General features: G+C 48.1%; 2 protein-coding genes and 1 pseudogene across 3 annotated transcripts; 1 reads left to right on the forward strand and 2 right to left on the reverse strand.

Annotated features, from left to right (window-relative positions):
• Positions 1–1,803: 1,803 nt before the first annotated feature.
• On the reverse strand, positions 1,804–3,236 carry LOC125548978 (annotated as a pseudogene).
• A 7,058-nt stretch (positions 3,237–10,294) lies between these two features.
• Positions 10,295–14,894, forward strand: LOC125545672. 2 transcript variants are annotated; one of them, XM_048709693.1, is made up of 15 exons: positions 10,295–10,621; positions 11,281–11,384; positions 11,497–11,608; positions 11,688–11,831; positions 12,384–12,488; positions 12,592–12,675; positions 12,840–12,955; positions 13,046–13,147; positions 13,231–13,344; positions 13,430–13,486; positions 13,562–13,628; positions 13,706–13,759; positions 14,161–14,235; positions 14,313–14,348; positions 14,493–14,894. In XM_048709693.1, exons 2-15 carry the CDS (start codon positions 11,356–11,358, stop codon positions 14,604–14,606), a joined length of 1,209 nt encoding a protein of 402 aa, XP_048565650.1. In that variant the 5' UTR covers positions 10,295–10,621; positions 11,281–11,355; the 3' UTR covers positions 14,607–14,894. The 2 variants fall into 2 exon arrangements, with proteins under 2 accessions (XP_048565650.1, XP_048565651.1); XM_048709694.1 differs by having other exon boundaries at positions 10,297–10,621; positions 11,500–11,608.
• Positions 14,799–16,716, reverse strand: LOC125545671 (hornerin-like). Its single transcript, XM_048709692.1, has one exon. The coding sequence runs from the start codon at positions 16,613–16,615 to the stop codon at positions 15,023–15,025; it is 1,593 nt and encodes a 530-aa protein (XP_048565649.1). The 5' UTR covers positions 16,616–16,716; the 3' UTR covers positions 14,799–15,022.
• Between the last annotated feature and the right edge of the window lie 5,309 nt (positions 16,717–22,025).

Here is a 22,025-nt window from a genome sequence, read left to right on the forward strand (position 1 = left end):
ATCGACATCGGCACAAAGGGTTACCGCCTTGCTTGAGCAACCTTATCGGTTTCCATTCCAGCCACGACTTTCGCGATGCGTCGACCGTTATGACTAGGGGGGTCAGTCGGTTTGCCTTCGGATTCTTCTCCAGCCTCATCGTCTGCGTCGCTACCGTTGTGATTGCGGGGGATTTAAGTATCGTTGTTATTTAGGAAATGTAGGATAGCGTAGGATTTATGCTACCTTGACTTGTACTCCAAGATGACCATGTACTCATATATATATGCCCATGAGGCTCAAGCAATAAAACAACCATTCCACCAATTCTCCTCTTCCCTTCTAACAATTTAGAATCAATCTCCTTGCCATTTGGATTGTCAGTACCAGATGAAGGCTCATTTTTTCTTCCTTTTTATTGTCCTCATTCACGTAGGGTCGGCCCTGTGTTTTGAAGGGCCCTAGGGCGAAGTCGATGACATGGGCCCTTAAGGCTCTCTCTTTATATATATTCTCTTGCAACAAAAATAATTAATTTTCAGTCACACATTTTTTGTTTCAGATTACATGATGTCTAATAATGATTGTTGAAAGACTTGTAAGAAAGGGAAATAGTGACATCTTTGACAATTAGTAATTTAGAATCAATCTCCTTGCCATTTTGATTGTCAGTGCCAGATGAAGGCTCAGTTTTTCTTCGTTTTTATTGTCCTCACTCACTGAATTTCTGCTTGCAAAACAGAGCAAGCAACACCCTCATCTACATTTATTGACCCTGTTTCTTGGAGCTATGTCGTCATCATTCAAGAGTTATTCTGTTGGTCAGTAACAGAAAAAAAAAATCTCTCTCTATATATCTAAATGCATTCTATGTGCAGACTCTATTTCCCCTTCACCGTCAATCAAGATGATTTAAAATTATGTTTTCATAAAAAAATTCAACATCAAAATCAACTGTTTTCCTAAACGATTGTCATTTCTTGTCGCCCACCGTTTGGTGGGCAACGTGCGGCCAGCTGTACCCCTATATATTCTAGGTATAAGATGGCACCACCTTATACTCCCTAATATAAGTAGATTGTGTGAATGCATGTGATAAGGACATTCTCTTTTGGTGGTTTTGACATGTTTTCCCAAAATAGAAACACCTTTTGTCATTGGTAATCATACTATTCTTATTAATGAAAAGCGGTGTTGTTGTTGTTGTTAAACAATCATTTGATCAATGTATGGTGAAGGCCCATTCTTTCTGTCTTTCAAGATAACGTGAGACCCTAGCCTATAATGTCGTTACACATCCTTTCGTCTTACACACACCGGATGTATGAAAGTGCCTCTAACTTTTTATCTGCTCCGGCTAGATCATGCTATCAGTGGCCTAGAAGTGAGTTTGGGCAGTTGCAAGCACCCACATCAGGTTATGTAAGGTGTCATGTTCTTGAAATGGAGCAATTATGACTACTCACCGTACTCATACAACAGTTAGGTTACTAAATATCTGTTACTCCTTTTAGGTTATCAAATGTAGAATATGTGTTGTTTAATTTTTCATTTTCTTATCCAAGAAAGGTTCTCGATGATTTGCTAAAACTGCACTATGGTCAATTTGCACAATAAATTCTTATGCAAACTCTCTTACGACATCAAGATGCACATGCCACGTGTAAAATTACTAGTATCACAAGATTACTAGTATCACCAAACGTACATGTATACTATATCAACATCGGGTAGGTAGCTTGATGTAACTGAGTGTTGAAAGATTTGGCAAACAAACGGTGACAATCATAAACCCCATCGTAAAGGCCTATCGTCCATGGTGCTTCATATATTTTTGTCTAGTGTTTGTTGAGAGATGCTGAGATCGGTTGTGAGATTGAGTGATGAGCCCAACTTTATAACATTGTGGATGCGCATGAACTCGCCAAAGGTGAGGGTGCGGTAGCGTCTGGGGTTTCCTTCACTGACGAACTCCTCCGCTGGGCCGACGAGGCAATCTGCATCAGGCTGGATGAAAACCCCCACTGACGTTCGTGGCATCACCGGGTTGGTCATCACCCGGTGCTCAATGCTCTTTAGCACCCCGTTGGTCACAACCTGCAAGAGCGAACCAACATATATAGTGATGATTCGATCCACCGATACTTGAATGAACAACTTGCTCTGTTGAGAAATGATGTATTAACTCAAGTTGCAAGCCGAAGTTGACGACAAAGGCATTTGGCACGGGCTCAACGGTAATCCGATCGCCCTTGTATGAGACCTGCAAGCCAGGGACAGCACCGGGTAGGAGGAGCGTGATGAGGTTCCGGTCACAGTGTGGCGGCAGCCCAAGGCCGAGTCCCGGATCCAGGTTTGAGCATGACGGGTAGTGGTTAAGGCCAATGATGGTTTCACTACCACCGAGGGGCCCCTCGAAGTAGTTGTGGCGGAGCCCCAACCCATTCCCATGCCTCTTGTGAGCACGATCAACTTCTCGACAACCTCCCTATAACCAAGCGAAATCACAAGCAATAAATTAAGATTACCTCTCCACCACACATGTATGCATATGATGGATGAATCGGCATGGAATTATGACAACAGATGGTTTCATCGACTAGACAAAAACTAGCGAGTTATGATATGGGAGAGCTTATGCTACCGGAGTCCTTGGGGTTTGTCGGGCCAGTGATTCTTGCTGTCTCCCACGGGGAAGGTGCAGGTGAGGCGGAGGCAGTCCGTCCAGTACTTGTCGCCGCCGGTCTCAAAGGTGCTGCCGGAGAAGAGCCGGTTGGGCTTGCATCTGTCGTCTGAGTAGAAGGGTGCCACATCCGGCGCCGGCAGGCGGAAGAACTCGCACACCGCCTCCATGTCCCACATCGCATGCTCAGGGACGCCGTGGTTGACCACCTGCACGCATATGCGCATGCTTACACGTACTTTCTCTGTAGTGATCTAAACGCTCTTATATTTTTTACCGGAGTAATAAATATACTGATGCTTGCTACCACTAGACGCCTATTAGTACATACGTAATGAAATACCCGTGGCAAATTAATCAAGACAAGATGCTTGGCGTGGTGGTGGTTAAATTGGTCTGACCTGGAAGAAACCAAGCTCCTTGCCAGCGTCAAGGACGGCACGGCGGACCTCGTCGCGGCCGAGGGAGAGGTTGATGATGGGAAGAGAGACGGCCGGCGGCGGGACAAGCAGTTCGTGGGACGGGGCTGAGGAGACCAGCTTCTCCATGGGAATAGCAAGGCAACAAGAACGAACTGGAGTAGGGCTAGCTCGTGTTATCTGATTGCACTGCACTTACTGCTGCTGCCTGGCATGGTTTTCATAGGCTTGGAGATGGACGACGGAGAGGTTTTAGCCGTGTCAGCAATTTGCTCCGTAGGGGTGGATGTAAAGTTCGAAGCTCCACGAGCTTAACGAGCGGTCGTTTGATAGGCTCGTTCAGCTCGTGCTCATTTGTTAATGAACTGAGATAATATTTATTTTTAGTTTGTTAAACTAGCTAGCTTAACAATGCGAACAAATGTCTCGCGAGTAGCCCCTTAAGCTCACTAATAGTAATGTTTTTGTAGACCCGCTCAACTAATCAGAAGTGGCCAGGCGAACTCAACAAGGCCACTCGACATGTTCTCTTGTTGCATCACCCCAGTCTTATATTTTTCGTTGCACCGTGGAAAGATATTAGGTGAGTTGCGATCACGAGACACCGGCTTCCTCCTTCTCTTGAATCATGTTTGATCCTTCTCTAGTGAACCCGGTTGCATGGGGGGCATGGAGAACAGACCCTTCCCTGGTGGGCCCCGGGTGCATCATGGGGTTGGCATGGAGGACGGAACACATGGTGATGCCCGGCGGGTGATTGCAAAATGAAACTGATATTTTCTAAACATGAGCAAACAATTTGTATTTCGGTAGTCATGATCGGTTCTATGTCTTCTTCTCCATGATTCGACCGCCTTTCGTGGTCTTCAGAGTTTGTACAGTCCCTTTTCAGCATTTTCTTCTCCGCGAGGCGATTTGCTTCACAGTTTGCGGCCGATGGCGCCTCCTGGTCCGGAGGCTTCCCGGCCATTGCTTCTACGAATTCCTGGGTTTAAACAAGTTCACTTCGTTGAGGCGAAAGCCAAAGGAGACATCGAGCTATGGTCAAGATGCGCCAAACGGTGGAAGCAGGAGGAAGAATACTTTGGCACCAACCAAAATTTTAATGTAATTTTATTTTTCTATAATGGTGTGTTTGTAAAGATATGCGATACTTAATACTTCATCTCTTCTGGTATAGAGAGCATATCTCAATTTTTTTTTGGTTTTTCCATTTTGTAAGTGCCATATTTATTACTCTCCATCATATGTTCTGATTTCGAGTTAGATTAAATCGTTGCATGCAAGTATTAAGAGAAAACTCACCAATGCACACAAAAGTTTTTGGTCATTTAGTGGTCACACATGCATGTGTTGCAATTAATGCATTGATAAACATATTTTTTGAGTAAAACAAGCACATTAATTGCGTAATTTTTGTAAACTACAAAAAATATTATACCACTCACAATCTACGTTCGTTGGTGAGATTTTTGAATTTATCACTTTAAACCAAAAGGGAGGGAGTATATGGCCTTGGGTACAAAGGACACACATCCTGAAGTACCACTGCTTAATATATCTTGGGTAGTCTGCAAAATTCTCAATTAGCCAGTTTTGAATCTGGAGACGGCTACATAACATCATTCCAAAACCTTGCTCTTGAGTTTATTTCTTCCGGATTGAGACAATCAGACCATTTCTTCATAGCAGGTTGATGGAGAATGAGCAGTAAAGAAATAAGCAAGGCATATAAACTGTAACTCTTGATTGATTAACTTTCATTAATAATATTTGGGGTTGTTTTAGGATGAAACTTAATAAAGTAACTGAAAAGTATTACTTTTAATCGAGGCATCATAATTGGAGTTGATGGCATCAAATTATCGGATAATGATTTCTCAAACCTGTAAAATACTCCCTTCATACACTAGTAGAAAAGGGGGCTTTGGTCCAGGCCGGGTAAGCCCATTAGTCCCGGTTCAGTCCAGAACCGGGACCAATGGGTGCATTTATCCCGGTTCGTGCGGCTAAGGCATTAGTCCCGGTTCACCTGGGCCCTTTAGTCCCGGTTGGTGCCACGAACCGGGACTAAAGGGTGCGATGCCCATTAGTCCCGGTTGGTGGCACCAACCGGTACTAAAGGCTAGACCTTTAGTCCCGGTTGGTGCCACCAACCGGGACTAATGGGCTTTGAGGCATTAGTACCGGTTCATGGCACGAACCGGTACTAAAGGTCCCATTTTCAAACCCCCCCCCCCCCGGACCGCCTTTTCAGTTTTAGAAAAAACAAAAGAAAATGATGGAAATGTCAAAAAAATAAAATAAAATAAGTTTCCCATGTGATATGTGGTCTAGTTGTTGGGAAAATTTACAAATATGAATTTCGACTTTATTTACAAAATCTCTCTGGAATTTGTAAAATGGGCATAACTTTTGTGTACGAACTCGGATTAAAAAGTTTTTTATATGAAAAATCATCTACTCGAAAAGTTACATCCAATGGGGACTGCCTACGGCCTGTTTGCAAATTTGTAGAATCCTCAAATTCCAAAAGGAAAAAAGTTATGCTCAAATTTCAGTTTTTTTAAATTTTCATTAAATCTGGTCAAACTATGGTCAAACTACTTATTCAAGAAGTATTAGTGTTACTAAATAATTATTCAAGAATATTAGTGTTATTAAATAATTATTTCAGTTTTTTTGAATTTTGGTCAAATCTGGTCAAACTATGGTCAAACCGTGGTCAAACAATGGTCAAACTACTTATTCAAGAAATATTAGTGTTACTAAAAAATTATTGTTTTTTAGAACAATAGTTTCAAACTCAAACAGTGAAATGTGTGACTTCATGCTCAAGCTAAACTCCTGAGGGTTAATATGATTGACATCTTACTATTGTCAGGAAAACAACGAGTGCAAACTTGAAAACGAGGGAGAATAGAACCCGGAAGTTAAGCGTGCTCAGGCTGGGGGAGTGGGAGGATGGGTGACCGTCCGGAAAGTTAGATGATTTGGAATGATGAGGGGTGATTAGAGATTAAATTGAGCAGTGATGAGGGGTGATTAGAGATTAAAGGTTAAAATAATTCAGAAATTTGAAAATAAAAAAAATAAAAAAAATCAGAAAATTTCCTTTAGTACCGGTTGGTGTTACCAACCGGGACTAAAGGGTCAAGGCATTAGTACCGACCCTTTAGTCCCGGTTCAAACCAGAACCGGAACTAAAGGCCCTTACGAACCGGAACTAAAGGCCCTTTTTCTACTAGTGATACCAAAACTAGCCTAAAAAGGCATCTTATATTTTGATACGGAGGTAGTACATCTTAGCCAAGAGGTTACAACATATACCCAAACTGTACGACTGAAGAAGGCAACAACGCTGATTGTGAAAAGTAACCCCTACTACATCATGTTAACGGGTAATACAACAAAAAAGACATATATATCTTTTACTTTTAGCTTAATAGATGCAGCAATGTTTTTCAAAAGTATGGCTGCCATTAATAGAGACTTTTCTCAAGAAATAATTCCTGCTATTTGTTTTATTTCCACATGTACCGTGTTCTTGAAAGGTGTCACTTCATGTCAGCAGAGATAATGACCGTTTGAGTTCAGTGATGTCTCTTGGAAAAAATAATCATGAAGCAGATTGTCAATACATTGCAAAGAGAAAGTATATGATTTGAACGCATACATTATGGGAGTACCATTTTTTTCATTCCATATGCACCTGCATGCCCTGAATCCATTGTAAAAAGGCCAGCAATGTAATCCAACCAAAATACGTGTGCAAGCTTTGCAGCCCTCTACAAGTTTTTTCCTTGGTTTTGTTGCTCGAATAGGCTCTGCGTACCGGACCAACATAGTTTCTCCTTTAGTATTATATTAAGCTGTAATATATTGGGCCGGAAACAACAAAATATGGAGAGAAGGGCATAAATGTACTCTATGCACACATGAAAGGAGGGGGCAGAATGAATCTCCATGAAAAATGCTAATCTATGTGGGAGCCATGGATGAACCTCGTACAGGGATGCTGCAACCGAAGGAAATAGCCTCTGGTATTCCTGCGAGAAAGACATACAATCAGAAGAACATTCGAACCAAAGCCATATTTCTGAATTGAACAATGAACCGAGGCAGAAGCCAACAAAATGAACACCAATCATGTAATGGCAAAAATCTACCGTGGGGCCAGAAAGTTGACTACAAGCCACCGAAATCAGATTCGCAGATGATAAATGGGCAAATGAAGCAAAGATCTCTGTGTAGTAGCTTCATGAGTTAGATAGATAAATGGGCCAATAAGCCCACTCAATGGCAGGCCTTTGAAAAAGTCTCCAGAATAGCGGCCTATTAGGACAGCCAGCCCAATTGCGGTAAATCGGTGCTCAAACAAAGATCTGAAGGTTAGATACTGTTCAAACACGAAATCCAACGGCCAAAATCGCTGGAAGCGTGGGCTCAGTTTTACTGTCATAAATGTGCTTAACTATAGATAAATACATGATAACATATCCAATTTTCTACGTGTGGCTATTTAAACCTCCATACATTCAGCCAAACATGACAGTGGGAAGAAAATGACTTTCGTTAGAAAAGTGCACGATGTCTTCAAACACTGTTGCACGCCTCTGTTTGTCTTTGCTTCCTTCGATCACGCTCTGGTAGAAAAAAATGGCAAGCAATGTGAAACAAACGGGAAAATAGTCGGCAATAAATACTATTCCTCCGTCCCAAAATAATACTCCCTCTGCACTAACTTTAATGCAAAGTTATATTAAAGTTGAGACACTTGTTTTAGGACAAAGGGAGTAGTTTTGTTCACATGTAACAAAGAGCACAATATACTATTTTGATTCAATGAAAACAATTTTACCATGAAAACGTGCGTCACAAGCAACATCAGGCAATTAGAGCTCTAAGCAAAGAAGGGGGCCAATCCTCCTTAGCCTCGAACTGAAGATTAATACTCAGGTCAGTAAATTTAATTCTCAATAACACCATGCTCTCTAGTTTTAAAAAGCCCATATGCAATTGAGGTCTTCAATTGAAATTGGGTCCCTATCAGGCCAACAATTTCTTAAAGCCCTCTCATTTAATTCTATGGCAAAGGGGCCATGCATGTCATGGCTAGGAGACACAAAGTAAATGCAGTCATAACCAAATTAAAAACAAGAAGAAAAATACGGAATGAAATAGGACGCCAAGAGCCAGGGACCCGTTCGCTAGTTAGAATGGCACTTGCAAATGGCTCAGCTGGTAGTTTCTTCATTGGGGGCGGCAATTTTCAAAACTGCCATGGCAGTTTGTTTAAATCTGGGGAGTTCTTGCTGTAGAATTGCGACTATCTAATCCCGATCAGACGGTTCTGGGGCGTTTGTGGGATTTCGTCCCCATGGAACATTCCCTAGATAGCATTACTGATGAAATAATGTTGCTTGGAGGCAAAGGAGACCAAGTAGGTCACACCTGGAACACAAAAGAAGAGTAGTAATAATAGAATTAAAGAAAACAGAACATATAAGGAAGGAAATAATCTCCACACGCATGGACCAATGAAATAATCTTGCTTGGAGGCAAAGGAGATCAATTAGGTCACGCCTGGAACACAAAAGGAGAGGCAAAACATATAAGGCTGGTTGTAATGGGGAGTATCATATAGTAGTATCATACATACGATACTAGTGTATGATACTACCTTCCTAATGCATAATATCATACTTCCTCCGTCACAGTTTAGAAGACATAATTAAATTTGCATGTGTTTCCACAATAGACAAGGTTTAGGGCGCATTGCATTTATTTCTAGTAGCTAATTAGTACTCCGATATACTATTTCTATATGCATGCGTAGTGTGAATGCTATTTTTTAATCCATCCCACAACCAATAGATAACCACCTAGGTTCCAGAGAATTTCCAAGTGCGCCTTCTAAACCGTGACGGAGGGAGTATATTAGTATCATGTAGTACTCTATTTATTGCCATTTATGACACAAAGTAGAATATCATTTATTATTATACGGTATCATAATATGATACTCCATCATCCCTTTCTTTATTTAATGATATGACACCTCATCAAAATTGCTTAGTTGGTATGCATGATACTAGTTATGATACTACTGTTACGACCAGCCTAAGGAAGGAAATAATCTCCACGCGCATGGACACAAATATTCACCGAATGCCAGATTTTTAGGCATGGCAGATCGAAGATTTTCCATGATAAATTGTGTCTGTCGAGGATGACAAGTTTCGTTGGCGAACATGACAAATCCGACTTAGTAGTTCATTTTTTGCCCAGAAGATTACCGTGTTTGCAAAAAAAAAATCCATCCTCGTGCCAAAATAAAATGTCATGAAAACATTCGATTTGCCGTGTCTAAAAATTTGACGTCAGATTTTTAGCACACGCTTGTCAACGCGCCGCCTAGTTTCAGGTCGCCTTCTTCCTATTTTTAGGCGGGCACGATTCAAAGCTGGATATCCGAGTTACTCCCTCCATTCCAAATTACTACGCCTTTAGATTTCTTCCAAAAACTAAATCTTATAAAAATTAATAAAGTCTAGAGAGAATATTCTATGCAATACCTTTCTTCGGGCATAATCGGTGTAAACAGATAAAATGAATCCAACGGCTCGCGAATCGGCGGATCTTGTAAAATTATCCGCCGGCCAACGTGTAGCATTGCCCATATATAAACGGCAGGGTTACAATGCAAAATCTTTGGGTATCAATTCCTTGCTCATGAATGGAAACCCCAGGCCGCCTGTCAGCTCTGTCCGTGGCCTCGGCCCGCGGCTTCCCTTTCCCCCGATCACCTCGCCCTCCCTCCGCCGATCACCCCGTCTCCTCCATGACCGCAAGCACGCCTGGATTCTCTGTCGATCGGTTTTATGCTGGTAGGAAACTGTTTTAGGCGCATCTCAACATTTTGTATTACAGCCAGACAAGAACATGCGAGGCCGTCACGGCCGGCGAGCGATGATGATGAGCTCCGTTGCTGGAGGCGCAGGGCAGAGGCAAGGAGACGGCGGCATGTTAACCCGGATTAGTTTATCCCGTCGGGGTGGCGCAGTTTGATCCCGGCCGCCCTGAATGATTGCCATGTGTAGGACAACCAGATACAGCTGCGAGTATTCTACTCACCCACTGTCATGAGTCATGGCCAACGCTCACGACGCAGACCCCAATTCCTCGCAGACTCGTCGTAGCCGCGTGATATTCTACCCCACCCGCCGCTGTACCACCACCTCTACCACGACTAGTACTGCCAGGGAGGGGCCGAGGGGGGACTCAGTCACAGCGAAGAAGGGTTTGTCCTGTCGGCCTTCGCTGCCACCTCCTCCTCCCCCCGCCACCGCGCCGACTTCACGCCGGGGACTCCCTCTCCGCCGCCGAACCTGCGGGTCGGCGACGCCCTCGCCGGACCCCCGAGGGAGGCGGGCTCCCGGGCTGCTGAGCCCAGCCAGCAGGGCCGCCGCCGCCGCCGCCGGATCGCTGGCGCGGCCGCCCCGATCCGCGAGGACACGAGCCGCCGCCCGCGGATTTGGTAAGCACCGCCTCGGGCCGTGCGCCGCACCCACGCATGCGCGCGCAGATGTTGAGGCCAGTTCAAACTGTTCCGCGGTTTGGGGGATCTGGCTGCCCGCCCCGAACTGCCTCCGATTCGTAACTGCTCCCCCAGTTCCTTCAGTTTCCGCTGCGAATTCTGCCGCGCCGCCCGGACGCTCCAGCGATCTGTGTTGCGTGCCCGCGCTCTGCTCCTCACGCGGATCTTGCTTCCGGCCTAAGATTTCAACAACCGCCGCCTGAAATTCGGGGCCGGGCGGTTTAGAGTTTCTTCTAGGTGCTTGCGTGTGTACTTGTCGGCACTGTTGTAGTCTTAATTGTTGCTTGTGGAAGTTTAGGAAGCAATGCTGAGTTAGGAGTCGTGATTTTTCGATGTACTACTAAGAAAGCTACACCTCTAAATCTACAAGTCTGTCTTAGTTGGGGTGTTCGAACTAGTCTCGTTCATTCATTGCGAAACTTCTTCAAATTGGTTACGTGGATTCAGCATTCTAGATGTAACCAGCCTAATCAGCACCCCCTTTTGCTTCTCAGTTTATTCATCGGGGATTCAGGGGCATTGTTTTCTCATTTCTGAATCATTTGATGATTTAAAAGCTGCTCTGATTTATCATTCTTTCCTCGCTTTTGCGTTCACAGCTACAAGTTCTTCAGCGGTGCGGAAACCGTTCTGCTAACAAGTTCCATCGCCGCCAAACGATACTGACAGCCCCCATGGCAAAGCCCGGCATTCTAGGCCGGAGGTATGTATAGTGCATCTACTTCATGGACAGGGCTCATGCCTAGTGACTTCTAATATTTTATTCTGTGCTCCTCAATGGAATGCATAATAATTTCTTTGCCAATCTTCATCAGCAGCAGCATGCCAAGATCAAATGAAGGCATGAGGCTTGTATTCTCAGCAGTTATCGGTATTATGCTAGGTTACTTGTTTGGGATATCCTTCCCCACAGTCAATATAACCAAGGTAAATTGGATCATTTGCATCTCTTGTTCTCTTATGCCACATACTTTAGACAATAATCTTTACTATCTGCACTTCGCAGCTTCATTTCCCTTCCAGTATTGTTTCCTATATTGAAGATAGAAACTCCGGAATCACAACCCAAACATTGTTGAACCATGCATGGACATCTGCAAACAGTCACAAGAAGAACAATTCTGATTCCAAGTCTGATGAAATTCCTAAGGTACTTTGCCAAGCTAGCACTTTTTAAGGGATTTTGTTAGCCTTTTGACTTGTGTCCTGTATTTGTTCAATGCAATCTGTGTTGGCTTTCTTCTTACTTATATCCTGTTTTGTTTTGATCGTACATTGTTTTAGTTAATTTTGGGTGATCATATTATTGGCCCATTACTTGAATTGCTCCTGTATTTCTCATGTTTAGTACGTGAATTTCAAATTCCGGGATTACATGTAGGATGTAAATTGTTTCTGCCCGTGTTAAAACGATCTAATGCATTACTGCATTCTTTATGGAAGTGTGTAAGTTTGTGACTAAATTTCTGATCCTCGATTATCACTGATATTTGATCGAAGTCCTCACTCTACTTAGATAGAAAAGATACGTGGTTCCTCCTAACTATTCTCATTCCTAGTTGGATTTGGGTAACCTCTTTTATTGAAGTATAGGACATAACTTGCCACATAGATGGCTGCTTCTCATAGATATAACAGCCTTTACTGCTTCTCATAGATAAAGCTGGTTTTATTTTATTTTTAATAACTATTCTTTATTCAGATTTATGTTACCTCAAACCCTAAAGGTGCTGAAAGGCTCCCACCAGGTATTGTCGTATCTGAAACAGACCTCTATCTGCGAAGATTGTGGGGTGAACCTAGTGAGGTTAGTTGTTGTTTCACTTGCTAAGTAGCAAATGATGCTTTTAAATCTCTTACTGACGTTTTTAATACCCTTTTTTGATCTATGATCTGAAACATATCATCAGGATCTTACTATCCAGCCAAAGTACCTTGTTACATTTACAGTTGGAATTGCGCAAAAGGCAAATATTGACGCAGCAGTCAAAAAGGTAATTAATTAGACATGTAGCATGCTTAAACAGAATGCCCTGGATAAAATATATTCTGGTACTGATTTGGTAAAACTGATGATGCATCGCAGTGAATTGCTCAATTTCTTCATATACAAAATAGTAATGATTGCTTTTGATATTCATGCATGTCTTCTATATAGTTCTCGGAGAACTTCACAATTATGCTGTTCCACTATGATGGTCGGACTACTGAATGGGATGAATTTGAGTGGTCAAAAAGGGCCATCCATGTGAGTGTTAGCAAGCAAACTAAGTGGTAAGTTTGTGCTATTGTTTATCAAGTTCTTTTGCACTCTTTCTATTTGTTTGACCGTCAAAGCTTAATGCTTCTTATAATTTACCCTAGGTGGTATGCCAAGAGATTTTTACATCCCGATGTCGTTGCCCGGTATGACTACATATTTATCTGGGATGAGGATCTAGGTGTTCAACATTTCAATGCAGAGGAGTAAGCACTGCACCCTTGTTTCCTTTGCTGTCCCCCTGGTGTTCCTTCTGAGGAAGATAATTTCAATACAACTCTTTTGTCAGGTACATCAAGCTTGTTAGGAAGCATGGGCTGGAGATCTCTCAACCTGGTTTGGAACCTGATAGAGGTCTGACATGGCAAATGACTAAGCGGCGTGGTGATCGAGAAGTTCACAAGTGAGTTATAGAACATATATTCTTGTTGATGCTTAACCATCGCCCACCTAGACCAGTTCCTTATGTGACATTTTGCTTTATACAGAGTAACCGAGGAGAGGCCAGGCTGGTGTTCGGATCCCCATCTGCCACCGTGTGCAGCGTAGGGGCCAAATTGTTTATTGTTAATGTATCTTGATCTTTCAAAATTTGTCTTCACATTCAATTTGATGTGCAGATTCGTAGAAATTATGGCAACTGTGTTCTCTAGGGATGCATGGCGCTGTGTATGGCATATGATTCAGGTGGAGTGTCATTTCGATCTCTTAGTCATCTTGTTTGGAGCCGGTATGCTTACGCTTTCACACACTACTTCCTGCAGAACGACTTGATCCATGGATGGGGCCTCGATTTTGCTCTTAGGAAATGTGTGGAGGTATTTTCTTTGCTCTCTTGAAAGTGACCACTGTACATTTAAGTTAACCTCCTAAAGGTCTAGGATAGCTTAAATTGATTGCTAGGGACCCTGTAGAATTGGGGCGTAGATAGCAATGCATAGGAAGTTTGGCGGGTTTATTCCTTTGATCCAAAAGGAGCTTCATAGAAAGAAAAATAATGCTATGGACTGTAATCCTACAAAACCCTTTTGATCCAAAGGAGTAGTCTGCATGATTAATTATTTGATGACATTTTCATAGAAGGCTAGCACCATCCAAAATTATATCTCGACAATAACTCTAGGGGGCTGTAGTTATGTGTTTCTTCACTTTACATGCTTTCCCCAAACATCCATGTTTTACTGATTGGAACTGTTCTACTCGATCTTAAATTAAACAGCCAGCTCATGAGAAAATTGGAGTTGTTGACGCTCAGTGGATTGTTCATCAGGGTGTTCCATCACTTGGTAACCAGGTATAGTCACCGTTTCATCTCACCTATCACTGTATGCCGTCACTTGTTTCCTGACCTGTAGTATTCTTTTCTGTCAGGGCAAGTCGGAGAATGGAAGAGCACCATGGGAAGGGGTAAGCACAATCTTACTGATTTCATTACGTATTCTTCACATTTCAATGTACACGAATTCTGTACTCCATGCTGTGACACAAATCAATTTATGCCTGTGGATTTACACTTACCGTCATACTCCACTTGTTTGGTGCGCGCCACAGGTAAGAGGGCGGTGTAGAAAAGAGTGGGGGATATTCCAGGCAAGGCTGGCCGATGCCGAGAAGAAGTATTACTTGGATCAAGGGATCACGCCGCCGAATTCGACTTCAGTCTAGACGAAATCACACGGTGCACAGGAACCATATTAGGTTTCTGTTGAGGAAACCTGGCCCTTACCTGCTCAGTATCGTTCATGATGAAAATAGAAGCTGCCTACTAGTATAGCTGAAGCTCCCGGGCCAGATCTGTACATGGGTTACCCACTTACCACGACGACCATCAAGAGCATGTTGCAGAGAGACGCATGCTAATAATCAGACTTGTGTACCACGTAGTATATTATTGTACTGATGCCACTTACGGTGGATTCAGAATATGAGTTAGAAGTACATCTTATTTAGACACTTTTGCAATGCAAAGGTCCACCAAATACTGGCATACTACACATGCAGGAGCATGTGGAAGATAAGTATCACTGCAGGTAGGATTGTATCACGCCGGTAGTCGTCGCTTGTGGGCAGGACGCAGGAGCTCAGTAGTAGCTGTGCTTCATGGGCTGCGCCCACCCGCCGCCGTAGCCGCCGCCGGAGTACCCCTGGGTGGTGGAGCTCTGGTACGCCGCCTCGTAGTGGCTCCCGCCGCCGAGCCGCTGGCGGCGCTCATACGCGGAGTAGTACTGTGTGGCGCCGGGCACGGTGCTGCCGCCGTATCCGCCGCCCAGCACCTCGTCTTCGCAGTCGCTCTCTTCGTCGCTCTCCCACCCGAACTGGTTGTATTGCAGCTGCTTCTGCATCTGCCGGCGTTGGACAAGAGCGTCATACCCTGCGACGTCGCCGCCGTCGCACCCTTGCTGCTGGTACGCATTTTGCCCGTACCCGTGCTTCTGGGCGAGCGCGTCGTACGACGCCTTCTGCCCGCCATAGGCGCCGTGCTGGAAAGCAGAGTCGTACCCTCCGGCCATCTGCCCGCCGCCGTAGCCGTGCTTCGTCTGCTTCGCGCCACCGTGGTGGAAAGCAGCGTCGTACCCTCCGGCATCAGCGCCGTGCCCGTAAGCCTTCTGCCCACCGCCGTAGCCGTGCTTCTGCGTCTCGCTGCCGTGGTGGGCACGGCCGTACCCTCCAGCGTCGCTCCCGTGCTGGTACGGCGCCTTCTGCTCGCCGTAGCCGTAGTTCTGCACTGAGCTGTCGTGGTGGACGGCGTCGTACCCTCCCGCTGCAGCGCCGTACGCCTTCTGCTCGCCGCCATAGCCATGCTTCTTCATGGCGCCGTAGCTGTCGTGGTGGAGGGCGGCGGCGGCGCTCCCATGCTCGTACGCCTTCTGCTCGCCATAGCCGTGCGCCTTCTCGCCATAGCCATGCTTCTGGACCTTGCTGTCGTACGCGTTCTGCTCGCCGTAGCCGTGCTTCTGGACCTTGCTGTCGTAAGCCTTCTGCTCGCCGTAGCCGTGCGCCTTCTCGCCGTAGCCATGCTTCTGGACCTTGCCGTCCTGGTGATACGCCGTGTGCTCGCCGCCGTAGCCGCTCTTCTGGACCTTGCTGTCCTGGTGGTGACCACCGTACGCCTTCTGCTCGCCGTAGCCATGCTTCTGCGCCGAGCTGTCATGGTGGGCCTCGGCCCCATTCTGGTAAGCCTTCTGCTCACCGTAGCCATGCTTCTGCGTCGTGCTGTCGTGGCTGACGGCGTCATAGCCTCCATGCTGGTACGCCGCCGCCTTTTGTCCGCCATAGGCGCCGTGCTTCTGCACGGAGCTTTCGTGGTGGTGAGCGCCATACCCTCCGGCGGCGCTCTCATGCTGGTACGACGACGCCTTCTGCTCACCATAGCCGCCGTGCTTCTGCCCGGCGTTGTCACGGACGAGGGCGTCGAAGCCTCCGACGTCGCCCCCGTACGCCTGCTGCCCGTAGCCGTGCTTCTGCACGTCGGCATCCTCAGAGCACAGCTCCGTGAGGGAGGCCGTCTTCTGCACGCCGCCGTTGTACCCGGCCTGCTTCTCGTTGAGGCTCATGTGGCTGATCTCCGTCATGACGGTGGTCACCGAGTCGGAGTTGTGGGTGTGGTAGCTTATCACGGGCTTGCTCTGGCCGTAGCCGCCGCCGAAGCCCAAAGCACGCTTGACGATGGACATGGCTGCTTGCTTGCTTGGGCTCCTGGCTACTTGCTCTTACTACTACGGCTTGGCTTGCTTAGTTGTTTTGCTAGTTGCTTTGTGGCGGTGTATGTGGCCATGGGAGGCAGGGTTTTATAGGCGCCGTGGCGAGGGTGGGAGCCATAGCATTTGTGCTTGGTATGGTAGCTGATGGATATATGCTCTAAACTTTATATCTGGTTAAGCATCTAGTGATTCGAACCTAGTTTCCGTGCTTGTCAGGAATGTAAATTTCCAAGCATCCTCGCCAAATTTCCAAGCATCTTGTATATATCTCCAAATTTCCAAGCATCTTGTTATTATTGTTGAAGATAAAGCCAAGATCCTATTCGCGAGCCATATTTGATGTCCTGTTTTCTTCCCACGCCTGGTGGGGATGCTTACTTATCGTATATTACAATGAAATGATTAGACAATTTGTGCTAACGTCACAAAAATAGATTTTTTCTGTCTTTCGAAAAGAGGGTAGAGACTGCTTGGCACTTGATGAATAATTTGATTTTTAGTAAAGGAAAGGAATCCATCGCGGCCTCGGTGAGCTTTGTTCAAAACTATTGGGCTTCTTTCTCGTCTTGTCGTGCAAACAAGCAGGTGATGATGTGCAACAAAGGTAAGCAATTAAGTGGTGGAAGAACTCCGGGTAACCACTAATATGTAGATTAATGTTATCTTCTGGAAGCCTCCTACCTTGCGTTTTTTCAAGATTAATGTCGACGCAAGTTTTGTGGAGGCCATCAAAGCTGCGAGCGTGGGGTGGTCGTTAGAGACCATTATGGACAAGTTATCATCTCCTCTTGGGATTACATTGGAGCTTGCCATAGCGTCTAGAAAGCGGAACTAAGAGCGACCCTATCCGGCTTGTATAGTGGTATCACTCTTGACAAGCCCATCATTTTAGAAACTGACTGTTCTTTTGTGGCTTCTGTATTTGGAAAAATGTGTTGACAGGTCAACTCCGATGGACCTAAAGAAGGAGGCATTGAATGTCTCTAAGCTGATGGTGGGTATAAAGATAGTCAAGATTAACGGGAGGGCCAATATGGCTGACAAGATTGCTAAGTTCAGTTTTAATAATAGGTTCAATGGTATTCTTTTTAATACTGGTCTGTCCTGCTTGGCAAATTTTGTAATGAATGGTTGTATGAACGTTATAATTTAATTAATATATGGTGGGTTTTTCCAAAAAAAGCAAAGAGGGTAGAAATCCCAGGCCCTGCATGGATAGATGTATGCAACATTCTATTATCACATAGTTTTTAAATATTCAAGATCACAAAATGGAGAATAAGATTGTCGGCGTTCTGGAAACGGGGGTTCCCAAACTTGTCTGCCTGCGGCCCGCGGCGTGGCTGAGCCAGCAGGCCGTACGTCCCATTTTCATCAACAAGACATTCAAGACCCTCGTGAGGCAGACGACGCAAGACCTCCTTTGGAGTAGCCTAGCCAGGCAGGCTCGTGAGGAGGGAGATATCAAGGCGGGGCAAACCTTATAAGGCCCTCGTGACGTGAGCCATGACGCACGACACCAGGCGGGCGCCAGCGCGCACAGCATTCTTATTTCCTCTTTGGTGCTAAGGAGGCCAGCGCAGTCGAAGAGTACCGAGACATCAGGTAAAGATTGTTATATTGGTGGAACGAGACCAAGACCAGGAGGACGGCAAGATGGAGGTCATCGTGGAGCCCAACATGGCTTCACCGCCAGAGTTTTTCGCAGGCCAAGACCACTTTTGTCAGGATAGCTTGTACTAGCTGTCCCCTTCAAATTTGCCCGTCGTTGTTGGCTCCCTTTCCGCTCAATATTTGGGGAGAGGATCAGGGCCTATATAAGTAGAGCTAGCCACCATAGTAGAGGCATCTCATCTTAGCTTGATCCAACCCGATCGAGAGCCTACTCACAAGAACACCTCAACCTCAGGAGGCTGTTCTTCCCTTGTACTGTTCATCATCAGCCCCAAAGGCAATCCACCACCACCACACCGAGTAGGGTATTACACCACAACGGTGACCCAAACCAGTATAAACCTCGTGTCTTTCTGTGTTGCGAGTTCGCCGAGTTCGTCTGCGAGATCTTAGCGAGATAGGGCGTAGATCGGTAGGAAGGAAATACTTCGCGCGCACCCCAGTGTTCGAATCTTAAGGGTTTGCCGGAACCCGACATCCGACATTTGGCGCGCCAGGTAGGGGTGCGCCGTAGCTTCCCTTCCATCAGTTTGTCGCTCCGTCGTCTCCATGGCGGACGCTCGCCGTGCTCGAGCTGAGCGTGGGGCCGCCCTCACCTCCCGCGTCGCTCAGACGGCTCCTGTCGGCGGGCCACATCGCCGTTCTCCGTCTCCCGCTGCCAACGCTGCCACCGGCCCGGCGGGGAACGGGCAGCAGGCGTCCTCGCTGCATCCTTCGGTGGCCCCTGCCGGTTCTTCGTCTCACGCGCACCGCGCTCCCATGGAGGCACGGGCCGCGTTCCTCGCGCCGAACGAGCTCCTGCGCTACCGCCCCGTCAACGACCTCTACGAGAAGTGGCTCGACCGCGTCGCCGAGCTCGTCCGTGCCGCGGGGGGCTCTCCGGCGCCGTCCCACTCTCTGCCTCCCCCTCAACCAGCCGCAGGTGACGGGGCTCATGGCGTGCCTCCACCACCTCAGCCCCAAGACGGTGCCTTGGCACCAAGGCGTGCGCGGCTCCGCAGCGTGATCCGCCGCGCCCGGCGCCCGCGCGCGAAGAGAGAAGCTGCCAAGAAATTCCGCGGTCGCGAGAAGCTGCACCTGCGCTCCCCGCGCCACCTCGTCAAGACCGCGCACCGCCCGCAGCGGTGCAGCGCGGACCTCGTCAAGACCAAGCTCCACCTCTAAAGCAGGCCCCGGCAACCACGGCTGGCTGCCGCGCCTTCACCCCCGAGCTGCGTAGCGTCGTCTGGCCGGGCAAGTTCAAGTCGAATCTACCTCCTCTCTATGACGGTACCGCCGACCCCACGGAGTTCCTGCAGCTCTATGAGCTGAGCATCGAAGCGGCCAACAGAGACGAAAAGGTCATGGCAAACTGATTTCCCATGGCTCTCAATGATGGAGCTCGCTCCTGGCTCCTGAACCTGCAGCACGGCTCGATCTCCTCCTGGGACGAGATGCGCGACCGCTTCGTCGCCAACTTCCAGGGCACTCGCGACTGCCCACCGGCCGCGGGTGATCTACGCCGCATCAGGCAGCAACCAGGAGAGACCCTCCAGAAGTACATCCAGCGCTTCAACAACACCCGCCTCAAGATCCCCAAGGTCATGGATGAGACCATCATCTCCGCGTTTTCCGACGGTGTCCGTGACGTCAAGATGAAGGAAGAGCTTGCCATCCACGAGGACCTCAGCACATCTCAGGAGCTGTTCAACCTGGCGACCAAGTGCGCAAGAGCTGAGGAGGGGCGCCTCTCCCTCCTTGAACTACCAGCCATGGGCGCGGAGGAGAAGAAGGCCAAGGCCAAGGACGTGAAGCGCAAGGAGGCAGTTGTGCTCGCAGCGGAGCCCGACATCAAGCGGGACAGAGATCAGCCCGATTTATCCAAGAACGGCCGACCATTTTGCTCCTTCCACAACCTGAACACCCACAACACCAGCGACTATCAAGAGCTCAGAGCCATACGAGAAGGACGCTACGGTCGACGCCCCGAGCGCAACGACCGGGGCTACGGCCGCGGAGGAGAACGTGGAGGCGGACGCTGGGACGACCGTGGCCTGCGCCAGGAGTGGCACGACCGGCCTCGTGAGGACCGCTGGTAGGACCAACCTCGCGAGGGCGCCTGGAGGGACCCGCCGCGTGAAGATCGCCCCCAGGGCAACGCCGGTCTTCCCCCGCTGCCGCCACCAAGAAGGAACGACGACCACCACCAGGACGAGGGGGCTGGGGGCTTCCAGGAGCCGCGTGCGATCGCCTGCATCTTGGGCGGCGCCGAGGCCCCAGCCTCTCAGCGCATCTTCAAACAGCTCGCTCGCGAGGTGAACGCGGCGCTCCCCAAACTCAAGGCCACGCGCCCACTCAGGTGGTCCCAATGCGCCATCACTTTCAACTCGGCGGATCAGCTCAAGTGCGCAGCCACTGCTGACACCCTCCCTATGTTGTGTTCCCCAGTCATCAGCAATGTGCAGGTCACCAAGACCCTCATCGACGGCGGCGCAGGGCTCAACGTTCTGTCCGTCGACACGTTCGACAACCTTCAAGTGCCATATGAACAGCTCCAGCCCACCAAGCCTTTCTCAGGAGTGACCGACGGCTCCACCACACCGATTGGGCAGGTCCGCCTGCCCGTCACCTTCGGGGAGCGCACGAACTACCACACCGAGCTCATCGACTTTGACATCGCGCACATCCGCCTACCGTACAATGCCATCCTCGGGTATCCGGCCCTGGCCAAGTTCATGGCAGCCACTCATCACGGCTACAACGTTCTTAAGATGCCAGTAAGCGGAGGAATCATCACGGTCCCGTGTGAAGAGAGGGATGCGGTGTGCTCCCTCGAGCGCACCTTTCAAGCCGCAGCAATCGATGACCTCGACAGCAAAAATGAAGGCCCTCTGGAGGCCATCCCCAAGAAGGAGCAGCCGCGCCGTGCAGGACCTCAGGAGAATGGCGTCGCGACAGGAGCCTCGTCAGGACCAGCGCCTGCTCTAGGGGCGCCTCCCTCCATCGCATAGGAAGGCGCGCCCGGCGCCCTCCTCGGGCAGGGCTCGGGGACTCTCTTATGGAGGGACTCAGACCTTGCCAACCTCATGAGGGAGGCGCTTGGGCACCACTTGGAGGCGTGCTTCGCGGCGCGTGACCCTCAGGAGAGCACAGGGCAAGGAGTGCCCACCACTCAGGAGTTCATCACCAAGACCACCCAGGAACTGCAAGAAGCAAGAGCCATGTGCGGCGACAGCCACCCATGAGGCGTAGCTCCGCATCCTGGCGAGGATGCTGGGCTACGTGTCTGCATCAACGTCCCAGGGCTCAACATGGCCGCATCTCAGGAGCGTTTCTAGCCTTCGCGTGTGGGCCGCTGCGAGGGCCCGCTGCACGGCTATGTTCGTATGCCCTTTGGCTTGCTGAGCGTGGCATCAGCCTATCAGCGCAACATGCGACGTGTCCTGGCGGCTCAGGAAGCTAGGTACCACGCCGTTCTGGAGGAGATGGAGACTGTCTTCAGGGAACCTCCCGAGCCCCCAGAGCCTCCCGAGGCTCAGGGTTCTGGCGGCTCATGAGGAGTCATTTCTTCAACGCACGCCTTCAGCAACACCAACTCTACTTCGTCTACAGAACCAGGTGACATCTTCCAAGCTCATTTAGCTGGGAGCGCCCCTCGGCCTGCATTATTCCCAGGCCGCGTGGGTCCGTCCCTGCGGCATGTATCCCTTTTGCTTACGTCTTTAGCTTA

The sequence above is a fragment of the Triticum urartu genome, chromosome 3 (genome assembly GCF_003073215.2).
Source record: "Triticum urartu cultivar G1812 chromosome 3, Tu2.1, whole genome shotgun sequence".
NCBI classification, from domain to species: Eukaryota; Viridiplantae; Streptophyta; class Magnoliopsida; order Poales; family Poaceae; genus Triticum; species Triticum urartu.

Excerpts from the sequence above, each read along its gene's own strand:
- LOC125545672 (XM_048709693.1), top strand. The coding sequence starts at position 11,356 with ATGGCAAAGCCCGGCATTCTAGGCCGGAG. Across the intron at positions 11,832-12,383 it reads AGTCTGATGAAATTCCTAAG|ATTTATGTTACCTCAAACCC; the intron begins GTACTTTGCCAA and ends TTCTTTATTCAG. Across the intron at positions 12,676-12,839 it reads TTGACGCAGCAGTCAAAAAG|TTCTCGGAGAACTTCACAAT; the intron begins GTAATTAATTAG and ends TCTTCTATATAG.
- LOC125545671 (XM_048709692.1), bottom strand. The coding sequence starts at position 16,615 with ATGTCCATCGTCAAGCGTGCTTTGGGCTTCGGCGGCGGCTACGGCCAG.